The sequence below is a fragment of the Zeus faber genome (assembly GCF_960531495.2).
Source record: "Zeus faber genome assembly, chromosome: 10".
NCBI lineage: Eukaryota > Metazoa > Chordata > Actinopteri > Zeiformes > Zeidae > Zeus > Zeus faber.
In genome coordinates this window covers 17,114,642-17,126,733 of record NC_137199.1, presented here as the reverse complement: position 1 = coordinate 17,126,733, position 12,092 = coordinate 17,114,642, and the positions used below count along the sequence as shown (strand labels likewise).

General features: G+C 42.2%; 1 protein-coding gene across 1 annotated transcript; it reads right to left on the bottom strand.

Annotated features, from left to right (window-relative positions):
* Positions 1 to 3,501: 3,501 nt before the first annotated feature.
* LOC307235912 (proteinase-activated receptor 4) lies at positions 3,502 to 6,923 on the bottom strand (the record flags this gene model as incomplete). The annotated part of the gene is made up of 2 exons (XM_080008171.1): positions 3,502 to 5,258; positions 6,827 to 6,923. 2 exons carry the CDS (start codon positions 6,921 to 6,923, stop codon positions 4,198 to 4,200), a joined length of 1,158 nt encoding a protein of 385 aa, XP_079864297.1. The 3' UTR covers positions 3,502 to 4,197.
* Positions 6,924 to 12,092: the final 5,169 nt, after the last annotated feature.

Below are 12,092 nucleotides of genomic sequence, written 5' to 3'. Positions count from 1 at the left end.
AGCCATCAGAACTGTCAACGCTGACCTCACCAGGGGTCCTAACTGAGCCATGCACTAGGCTCCACTACCTACTGTACTGTATGTAGCATACTGTACCGCATACTGTATCACTGTTCAGGGTTGTTCGTGATGCTGTATTGCTGCGCCGTACTGTTGTATACTGTGCTGTATTATCCCAAACACTACCTCACACTATTCACATTCACATGCCACTTTAATTCACATGCCACTTTAAATGCACATATCTGTATATACATAGCCATATTCCTTCAACCTATTCCATTTTATTTCAATTTATTTTTTATTGTATTTTATTCTATATATTTTTTATCTTATTCTATAAGTATTCCACTTACTGTATTACGTTTTAGGAGTCAGTTAGTCGGTCTATTAGAAAGGCATTTTCTACTTTTTATTTTATTTTATTTTTGTACTTTTTCCTAGGACTTATTGTGTGCTATCACCGGGTGCGTTGCATTACATTTCACTGCATATATGTATGGAAGTATGTATATGTATGTGACAAATAAAAATCTTGAATCTTGAATCTTGAATCTTGAAGGGGGCCTATGTGAGATTGCTGTTCATCGATTATAGTTCAGCTTTCAATACCATAGTCCCCACCAGACTGGCTGTCAAGCTGAAGGAGCTCAGACTGAATATTCCGCTGTGTGCCTGGATCCTGGACTTCCTCTCAGCCCGGCCCCAGGTGGTTAGGGTGGGGAAGCACATGTCCAGCTCCCTCACTCTAAACACAGGATCCCCCCCAGGGCTACGTCCTCAGCCCCCTACTGTACTCCCTGTACACACATGACTGTGTGGCCAGGTCCAGTTCCAACACCATCATCAAGTTTGCTGACGACATCCTTGTCGTGGGCCTGATCACCGACTGCGACGAGAAGGCCTACCGCGAGGGGTTGACTGACCTGTCACTCTGGTGCAAGGACAACAGCCTCCACCTGAACGTAAGCAAAACTAAGGAGCTGATTGTGGACTTTAGGCAAGGATTACAACCGAGGACGCACGCACCCTTGGTGATTAATGGGACTTCTGTCGACAGGGTGAGCAGCTTCAAGTATCAGGGAGTCCAAATCACAGAGGATTTAACATGGACTTTACAAACAGACACTCTGGTGAGAAAGGCGAGGCAGCGTCTTTACCACCTCAGGCAGCTGAGGAAATTCCTGGTCTCGGTGAGGATCCTCAAGTCCTTCTACTGTGGAGCGGTGGAGAGCATCCTGACAGGCAACATCACTGCCTGGTTTGGGAACTGTACTGCTCGGGACGGGTGGGCCCTGCAGAGGGTGGTGCGTTCAGCTGAACATACCACCGGAACTCCCTCCCCTCCCTGCAGGACTTATACACCAGGAGGTGTAGTAGCAGAGCTGGCAGGATCATGAAGGATCCTCATCACCCCAACAACAAACTGTTCCAGCTGCTGCGGTCGGGCAAGCGCCTCCGCAGTCACACAGCGAGAACAGAGAGACTGAGATGGAGTTTCTTCCCGCAAGCCATAAGAACTGTCAACGCTGAACTCACCAGGGGTCCTCACTGAGCCACACACATAGGTTCCACTACCTTCTGTACTGTTTGTAGCATACTGTACCGCATACTGTGTCACTGTTCTGGGTTGTTCTGTGTTACTGTATTGCTGTGCCGTACTGTTGTATACCGTGCTGTATATCTCACAAACACTACCTCACTTTATTCACATGCCACTTTAATGCACATATCTGTATATACATAAATAGTGTATCCCATATACATAAGCCTATTCCCTTTATATATTTAGTTTTTACTTATTCGTCACATACATATACTGTACATACGTTCATACAGATATGCAGTGAAATGTCATGACACACGGTGATTAGGCCCAAAAAGCCCTGTACTTTCCATGTAACCATAAGGTCATGTTAGTCATTGTGCATGTTTAATGCACATACAATATCTCAAAATCTGAGCATATCTGCAAGTAAAACAATAACCTAGCCATTTGTGATTACATGGAGCCACGGCACTGCCTGAACGCTAAAACTTTCTAAAGCCTTTCAGGTAAACTGCTGAGGATGCACATCGCTCGCAGGCTAAGGGCAAAGCAACTTCAGGAAAATAGTTTGAGGAATTGTTGGAATAGCAACTACTAACCAAAATATGTACTGGTAACATTTAAAAAGTGACTAGTTCATTCTTTGGGTAATGTTTAAACGGCTTAGCCTCAGTGCATATGTGAAGGATCTGCTTAAAAAAAGAAGCTAACAGAAAATAGTGAGAATTCATGTCCAAGACAGAGGATTGAAGTTGTCAAATATAATTAACAAATTCCTTGGTTTGAATTTCGGATCCGCCACAGTTTAAATATGTCTAATATTAAATTCTATAAAACTTTTAATCATGTTTAATAATACATTGAGCCCCAATTTCTCAAACAGGGTGAGTTGAAACAGGAAGGTGACATTTACGAATGCCGATGGGCATCAGACCACACGGCCACAACTCAGGGCTGCATGAAACAATGCGGCCGCTCCAACACAGACGACTTCTTTTTAAGACATGATGTACACACCACAGGTTTAAAAAAGTGCCCTAACACTTTACACCAAAAGGGAAGTTGTACTTGAATGTCACAAACACTCCTGGTTTACTTCTTTTATCTTAAAATCGAGATTTGTAATGCTTTTCTTTTACTTTATACAGTAAAACAGTGATACTCAAATCCCCAGTTAACAGTAGGTGGTTAGATGTTGTCAGGTAAACACTATTGTAATATACTGTGCATTTATCTGTTTCATCATTTCATTTATTGTTTTTTAAAGACAACAAAGTTCCAATATATAACCATAATATACAGTATCATGACCCGTATGTGCTCTTACATATTGAAAAGCTAGAGCTTCTCCAAGCAAGCAATTTGATTTCACAACCTGGTGCAATCATTAATCATCAGAGTACTCAGCTTTTAGTACCGCTATTACATTTTCATGGCAGGCAGGTCACTAACGTTACACACAGTCGCATTCCAGGTGCAACAATCATAACATAATCACAACACATAAAAGTAATAACAATCTGCCTTACTAACACTAACAACAGCATAACAATTAACATTACCGTAACTAAGAACACATAAAACAATCCATTTCCCCGACAACCCCAAAACACACAATAACAAAGCATGCTGGGAAATCTCAGCGCGACTCTATTACCCAACACGCTACAATATTGTTTTGACTCTTATAAATACACACAGTTTGGGTATTTCCATGTGTTTAGCTAAGTAAACTGTTGTTCGAGCTGTGTGCGTTTTTGTTCAGTAAACGAGAAGTGAACTTCCTGCGCTCTTCAGCTCTCAGAGAAAAAATGTGATTGTCAGTCTACGCCATTAGGATCAACGGGGAGGGCCTCCTTCCGCTTCATTTTCTTGCCATTGAGATTCAAGATTCAAGATTCAAGAGATTTATTTGTCACATACATATATGCAGTGAAATGTATTAAGCTTCCACACTCATGTTAAATTTCAACCACAAATGAATTACATTTTGTAATCACTGTATTTTTTTTAATAAATTATGTATAAACAGTATATCTATATCTATATATATATAGATATATATATATATATCTATATATATATATATAAATATCACATATCACAGTCCGTATCACACACATAGTATGTTTTAGATAAGAATATAAGATCATTCATATTACATTGGAGTCGGATATTTGAAACAAACACAAACAGAAACATACAGAGGAAAGCGATGTCAACCACCAGACTGTTCTTCAAAAGAGAAATTCCTTCCTGTTGTTACTGTAAGTACAATTAGATGTTGTCTTGTGTATTTACTGATGCGAGAGATCATCTTCCAAAGTGGCTCCATCTGTTTGTGTTGTCTGCTGTTGCTCATCTCAGGGCCCCGGCTTCTTAAGTGGATGACCCTGCTATTCAGTGTCCTGTTTAATTTGTCTTATTTTATTTTGCTCTTCTCCAGATGTTCTGGAAAACACTAAGCATTGAGTGTTTAGGAGTCTCCGGAGGAGAATCATCTGGAGTACATGTTGTCACTGAATGCCTAAACAGATCGCTCTGGATATGGGCAAAAAACGTAAACTGAGAAACGAGGCTGTGCAGATTGACTTCATGATGTAAGCAACGCGGTGACTTGAGAACACCTTCATGGTGGCGAGACGTCTTCATGCTGCATCACCATCGAAGGTCCCCTGTCGGCTGGACAACAAGGTGACCTTTGACCTTTTTTCGGAGGAGGATGAATATGTCACGTGGTTCCCCGAGGACGAGGACGGACTTTTGCCGTCACCTAGGCAACACAGGGTGTTCCGCACTTTTTCCCTGAACTCGTCGGAGACGTAGTAGAAGATGAATGGGTCGATGCAGCTGTTCAAGGTGCTGACCGCCAGACTGACCATGTAGGGCAGGTAGATGTCCTCCCCGTCCCCCTCCAGCGAGGTGTCCCAGTAGGTCAGGAGGAGGAGGATGTTGCTCGGCAACAAGCAGACGACAAACACCAGGAGGACCAGAACCGTGACTCTCACCGCATGGCTGTAACGCTTCCCTCCGGCAACCAAGGTGCACAGCACCGCGCTGTAGCAGTAAACGATCACGAGGAAAGGCAGAAGGAAGCAAAAGGTGAACAAGGTGGAAAAGTACGGTAGTAAGTAGTTCTCCTGCTCCTCCTCTGGAAGGGCGTCGTGGCAGGTGGTTATCTGCAGCTCGTCCAACACATAGGACTGCCGGGTGACCAGCAGAGGCAACATGGCCACGACCTCCACCGCCCAAACGCCCAGACTCATGTAGAGGGAGGTTCTTTTGCTTCGCAGCGTCTTGGCGCCGAAGGGGTGCACCAGGGCGATGTAGCGATCCAGGGCCACCAAGGCCAGGCACATCACGCAGCCGTACATGTTTCCATAAAACATCGCCATGACAACGCGACAAAAGGGCTCGCCAAAGACCCAGTCGTTGCCGTTGAAGTGGTACATGATGCGGAAGGGCAGCAAGAGCAGGAGCATGAGGTCGGTGACCGTCAGGTTGATGAGCAGCGTGGTAGAAGGTAGCTTTTTGGTTTTAAAGACCAGGACACAGAGCGCCAGCAGGTTGCTGGGCATGCCGATGGTGAAGGCCAGCAGGTAGAGGAGCGGGATTAACAGATTGGTGGTCGGAGCCTGGATCTCCTTCAGCTGCTTGTCTTTGAGCGTGGTGAAGTTGCACTTTGTCATCAGTTTGAACGTCCTCAGACCTGTGAGACAGAGTGGAACCGTTAGTGATGGAACCGTTGGCGATGGAGGAGGAGCTGCTGTGCAATGTGGATGGGATTGCCCCGTCACACGGCCGCCAGCTGAAGCTGATCTCTCAATACCGGATCAATTCGAAAGATTCTGATGCTAATCACGCGGGTTGACTCTCTTTGAAGTTTTCCTTTAAATATTGGTAACCTCTCTGCAAATAGAACACAGACCTCTGATTGGATAAGGCCAGGAAGGAGGTTTTTTTTATTATTATTTGTTTTAGCATTTTACATTTAAAAATCGAGATATCCCAATAAGTGATTGAAAAATATATCATATGAGTCAATATATTTCAATACATGACGCTATATCTTCAATATACTGTCAACCTGTGTTTATTCCGAGAGTGTTTCAACTATTCCCCACTGAACTTTTGCAATATTCCCACACACACACACATTAATAACGAGCCATGGTCAAGTGTGTGATAAAAAAAATAATTCCCCTAATGTTTTCCTTGGGTTTGAAACAGAACCCGGGGAGCGTTGCCACGGTGATTAATGTCAGAGCTGTAGTGCGTTGCTTATTATCTGTTCTGCTCCAATTCTGCTCATTGTGCACATCTACTCTATTTTAGACAGACACACACACACACACACACACACACACACACACACACACACACACACACACACACACACACACACACACACCGTAATGACAATTTAGCAACTGGAGGAGCAGCAGAACAGTTAATGTTATAGTGTTTCGGGATCTCTGGCTCCACCAGTGAAATATTATTTCTAAATGTGACTGTGACTTGACTGCGAGGAGTGTACCCACACAATCAGAGGAAAAGATAAGCTTTCCTTCCTTCAACTGCCTTTCCTCTTTATCACTCTTTCTTACTATTTGTCATTCTCAAACTCTTGTAAGGCTATCAGTGGCAGTAGAAGTCGTAGTCCGAGCTTCAACTGAATTAAAAGTACAAATGCCTCGACACAAAATTACATTAAAAAGGAAGTACCAAATGGACATTTCTAAAGTGATGATATAAATTTACTTGCTCTTAAATGTACGTAGCGTATTAAAAAGTAAAAATGCTCATCATATCCAGTGTGCTGATATAACAGTCGATAATACATCATAAAGTACCTTTTATTCTGCAAATCCTGATTACAATTGATAAAAAATATATAGTTCAGCTGGTGTCATAGTCATTTACAAGGATATGGAGCTAATGAACACATTCTTTTTCTTTAAACAAAAATAAAATGACTGTGTTTAAAATGTAGTAATAAGTGTAGTTATTAACCTTGAAATGTAAATCAGTAAAACTTGAAAGTCTCAAAATCCAAATACACTTAAGTAAATACAGAAACTTGAAAAATGCAAGTAGTTAAGTACGTAAGTTAAGTACTTTAACTTTGTTACTTCCCACCACTGAACGCTGATACTTTTGAAACCCAAACCCCTTGAAACATCAGTGCAGAACCCCCCCTAACCATGGCAGTTGCCACAGAGCCCGCGGGAGGAAGATTTTACAGGAAAAAGTCACAAAAGGATTTTTTTTCCTTACGGACGCCCATTCCAGAGCACTCCTCCGCCGGGTCTGAGAAGCCTGCACAGACGAGCGCCGCGAGCAGCGCCGGGAAGAGGAGCAGCTTCGTCGCCATGGTCTCCGTCTCGGAAGGCACCGCGCAGCACAGTGGCTCAGCGAAGGAACCGCTTCACTGGGCGAACACCAACCGCTCTCCCCCACCGACGTTCCTCTTTTACGCCCACCTCGCGCGGGTCGAAGGTCACCACAGATTCGGGGGGGGGGGGGGCATGAGTCACAACAGGAAGGCGTGGACGTGACCAACCCATGCTCCCCTTTTTTCAGGTCGCTCATGGATTCTTTCCAGCTCCGAAATTGACTTCATACCGAGAAAGGTGCAGACGCGACGGAAAGGCTTAGGATCCGGCGCCGGCTGCAACCCCTGTCACGCTTTCCCCGTCTTCCGCTAATGGTTTCCAGCTGCGGCACTTGTGGAATTTGTGTGTGTGTGTGTGTGTGTGTTGGGGGGGGGGGGGGAGTGTTCCTAGGCTGTAATTCATATGTATGGAGTGCATGATGGGTGACCTTTGGACCCCTGGGGCCGCACGGTGACCCTCTCTGCTTCCAAAACAGACGTCAACCCGAGCACTTAACCTCTCTTCAGAAGAAGCCTCTGTCTCTCCGTCTCGGAGTGTGAGACAGACCTCTGTCTCTGTCATCACACCAGCACCACGAGAGGAAGTGGTGGGAAGAATACGTGTGACTCAAATGTCTCTGCACGGTGTTGTTCCTCAGATGAACCCGGGGGCATTATTTCGCGCAGTTAACGAGAAGATAAATAGTTCGGGGAGCTATTAATTATGCCTTTCCTTTTCTCTCTCTTTCTGCAGCATTGTGCCGATTCTCTCTCTCGCTCTCCCTCTCTCTCTCTCTCTCTCTCTCTCTCTCTCTCTTTATTCCCACAAAGAAGTGGTCATGCCACTCCACTCAAGATAAGCACATTTCCTGCGTGCGGAAGATAACAGCGCTGTCTGTTTTTCCTATAGGACCTCTCGGTTCTTGCGGTTTTCCAAGAAGGAAACGGTCGAGTGACACCTCAGAAAAGAAAACACGGCCCCCGGTGGTTTTCCCCACGTGACACATCCCACGAGCCGAGGACAGCGTGACCGGTTCACGAGCCTTTCCAATGGACGTGCGAGGAATCCGTTTAGGGGGAGGAACACTGGCCAATCTGATTTAATAAGGTGAACGCGGTCATTAGGCATCGCAGTGATGATATTACCGGGCAGCTGTGTTGGCCACGCTGGGGTTTGTGATGAGAACTGTTCACCCGGTCAGATTTCAGTGGCAATTCCGGCCTTTGCTGAATGCCGCCAACCTCTTTGCTCTGCAGAAAACACTGCAAATCATACATGCAGTACATTCTAAGCTCGGGTGGGAGCTAAGCAGTGTAGGTTCCCTGCGCCATGGGTCTGCCCTGGGGGGAGGGGTCTTCTTCTTCTGCTTCTTCTTCTTTCCAAACTGGTTGATTTGGCTTTTTTCCGTTGTCGATGTGTTTGCGACTAGTGTTGTTTTACAGGGTGAGGTATAGTTGGCCTCTTACCTGAGGGACTGAGCGCTGCCTGGCTTTGACCCCTTGACCTGTTCGGTCTGGTTAGCTTGACAGGGGTTATGCGCCCCTGCCGGCTCTGGTTCACGGAGACACTTACGGTAAGCTTCTCCATTACGTCAAGATAGAACGTGCGAGAAGTCATTTCGCTCAGCTTACTCCCTCTTATTGTACCTATAGGGAGCTATTTATCAAGAGACTCCCTTCTAGTCAATTGAGTCACAAAACTTCAAATCTTGGATCAATTTCTAAGGGGCCCCTCCTTCGAAAAGCATGTTCCCTGCTGCAGCTCCACCTCCCCAGTGTGAGGTCCTGTGTGTCAGACTGAAGGGAGTGAAAACAGCATTCCGCAAAAGGAACCAGAAGATCTGCACATTGGTAACACTTACAACGTTTTACATTATATGTAACATGCATAACATTATGAAGAATATAAAGAATATTATTAATTTAACTACAAACTACAATAAGCATGACGCCAGATGACAGGACTGGCTGACTCTTAAAGCTAATCGTACAAACACGAGTCTTTAAGTTGGAGACACACCTTACTTTCCATGACTTCAATGTTTCGATCATGGGACGTCTTTTAACTCGTGTGGTTGTGTTGTATGAATTGAAGTGGGATTCTGTAATGTGTGACTGAATCGTATTGTTTGTGTTCTTTAAATCTGATTTATGTGATTTGTTCTCAGGTACCTCTGGGAGAAAAGATTTGGGCCTTTTTTTTTTTTTTTTTTAATTTTATTTTTTTATAATCAAAGCCAGTGAACAGATGTGGCTGTGGAGCTGTTCGTCTGAGACCCCGTACTGTCTCTACAACCTACAACCACTACGTGTCAGGCTTTACCAACAAATTTCCCTTTAATGCGAGCCGAACCAGTGGCGCATGTGTACGGTGTTATCATATAATATATGGCTGACATTATGGTGCAATGCACAGGACATGCACTTTGGACATGCATGTTGAATAAACAATAAGTAATTTTTTGTGACTTTTGAATGCATTTAAATTCTGCATTTACATAGAATGAGGTTCTGCAGTGGAGGGTGTGTCACAGGCTCTGGTGATTCACTTTTACCACAAACTATCTGTCCATCTTTGAACAAGCCAATGCCCCTTAAAAGATATCAATCGATCAGTTTTATTAACAAAACTATGAAATAAAATTACATTCCGAGAATAAAGCCTATACATAACTGAGCGCTAGATAATGTAAAATTGATATTCATATTAATGGATATGTAATGGATTTTTCAAAAATTGTCATTGTTTTCCAGCAGTTTTAATTCATTCTACATAACATTCAGCTATAAAAAAAAAAACAAAAAAACCCCCATACTTTGTTGTTTTCACGCATCTCATTAGAGCAAGATTCTGCTAAGCTGAGGCCTGTTTGAGCAAGAGTAATATTTGGCAATTGTCAGAGATTTAGTCAGTAATGGTCAACTGTAAGCTTGAGAAAGTACAAGTGGGTTTTTTTTGTAATTGTAAAATTGTTTATCTAGTTTAGTGGATACATTTATTAAAAAAAAAAAAAAACTTTAGCCAGGGTGATTTTAGTGCGTGTTTTGTCCATGTGTCAGGGAAGCAATTTTGATCAGATTTTACTCATATGTTCATCATCAGTTATGTCATCTTTATCCATTATCTTTATTTTATATGACTGTGGTTTTATAGAATGCTATTTGTGCCATTTTAATGCTATTTTAAGCTCCAGGGGACCGGGGTGGAACTGATGACCTTCAGCTCCTGTCACGCTGCTCCACCTCAGCAGTCGTCCTCCTCTAGCAGATGGGCCCAGTGACGTGCAGCGGACCCAGCGGAGATGAGGCCCAGGTCAGCCGGGTTGGTCTGGGCCCTGGGGAGTGGAGCTGCAGTCCCTTAATGGGCGGTGTCACCACTCACCGAGTGGTGGTGCAAGGACACATGAGGGAATAAGTGCGAGACACAATGATAAGCAAAATGAATTATAGACAAAATTGTTTAAATGTAATGAGGTTCTGTAGTTAGTGTTACAACAGCCGGGTATCTTAGGTTAACCACACTTGTGTATCATCAAATGAGATGGAAAAAAAGATTAAAAAGATGAAAAAAATATAAAAATGGAAATAATAGAAATAATGCCTGAAAAATAATTGTTGAGACCCAAATAATGTACAGTTTATGATATTATATAAAATTGAAATATAAAATAAATAATTCTAGTTGATAAAATATACAATATATAACAATACAAATATATAACATGTATACATATAAAATAAATAAATACAAATAAAGCCTCCAAAAAAATCCCGAGATATTATTGTTGAGACCCAAATATTGTACATTTTATGATATGATATAAAATACAAATAAACAATTAAAAATACAACATTCTATAACCTGTAATCTACAATATATGAAATACAAATGTATAACATATAAAAATTAAAAAATAATTTGCATTGATTATATTTTTCATATTTATATATATAAATAAAATTGAAATATAAAATAAAATATATATTTATTTTTATTTTTATTTTTATTGTTTTTATCCCAACAGCGGAACAGCTCCATAAAAACACAGCACACAAACACACACACGCACAAACACACACGCATGCACATCTGTTCACACGCATGCACATCTGTTCACACACATGCACATCTGTTCACACGCATGCACATCTGTACACATAAAAACACATATACATGGATAAACAGCATTCCTGACAGATAAACACCCCCTTAAAACTATACATATACGCCGGCGATTCCAGAAAGGTCACGCTAGTGGACAGGTGGGGTTTTAGTGCCTCGTCCAGGCCCCGTCGCTCGTCATGTTGCAGTAACTGGCTCCTAATTTGAATTTAACTGCTCTGCTGATATGTCGAGACAGCTACAAGTCATTACGTTTATTCAGTGAAGCTTAAAGGTTACTTGTGAGTTATTTCATTTTATAGGTCCAGTCCGTCATAATTCCAATATGCATATCCATAATGGCGTGGCTATTATTTTCAAAGAAATATCAATTATGAAACCATTAAAGTTTAAGTGATGAAATTCCCTTTGTGTTTAGTCAAAATGTGAATTTGAGACATCCCTACTCCATAGCAGAGCCTACTGGATATGCATTGCTGCACATGTACAATTATGACTTGTCAAATTGTTATTTTGGATACCTACCTATATGTTCTTAGTGCTGGTTAAATATTACAATAGTTATAGATGTGATGTCGTGTTTTAGGCTCTATTATATCAGGGCACTGGATATGACAAGTACACTGACTTTTTCTGTAATACTTAAGTACATTTAAGTACTTATATACTTTAACTTCAGTAGAAATATCAATGTGGTGCTTTGACTTTTATTGGAGTGGCTCCACGTCAGGTTATTTGTACTTTAACTGAAGTAAAAGGACTGAGTACTTCTCCCATAATATTGTTCCATGTTCCCTTTTCTAAGTCAGCACATCCAGTAATACATTTTGGTTATTTTTTAACAATTTCTATTTTGAGTGCCGTGATTACACTTTTTTTTTAATCTGGATTCTAGTTTATCCTGACCTGTTGTATTTTCATTAACACATTTTTGTTTTGTCAGTGAACATGTAGAGTATGTCTCCCATGTCATTAAAGCCTGTTGAATTGAAGGGGAGAGAGAAGGGAAAAGAGGGAGATAGATAAAGCAAGGGAAGGAGCGATAG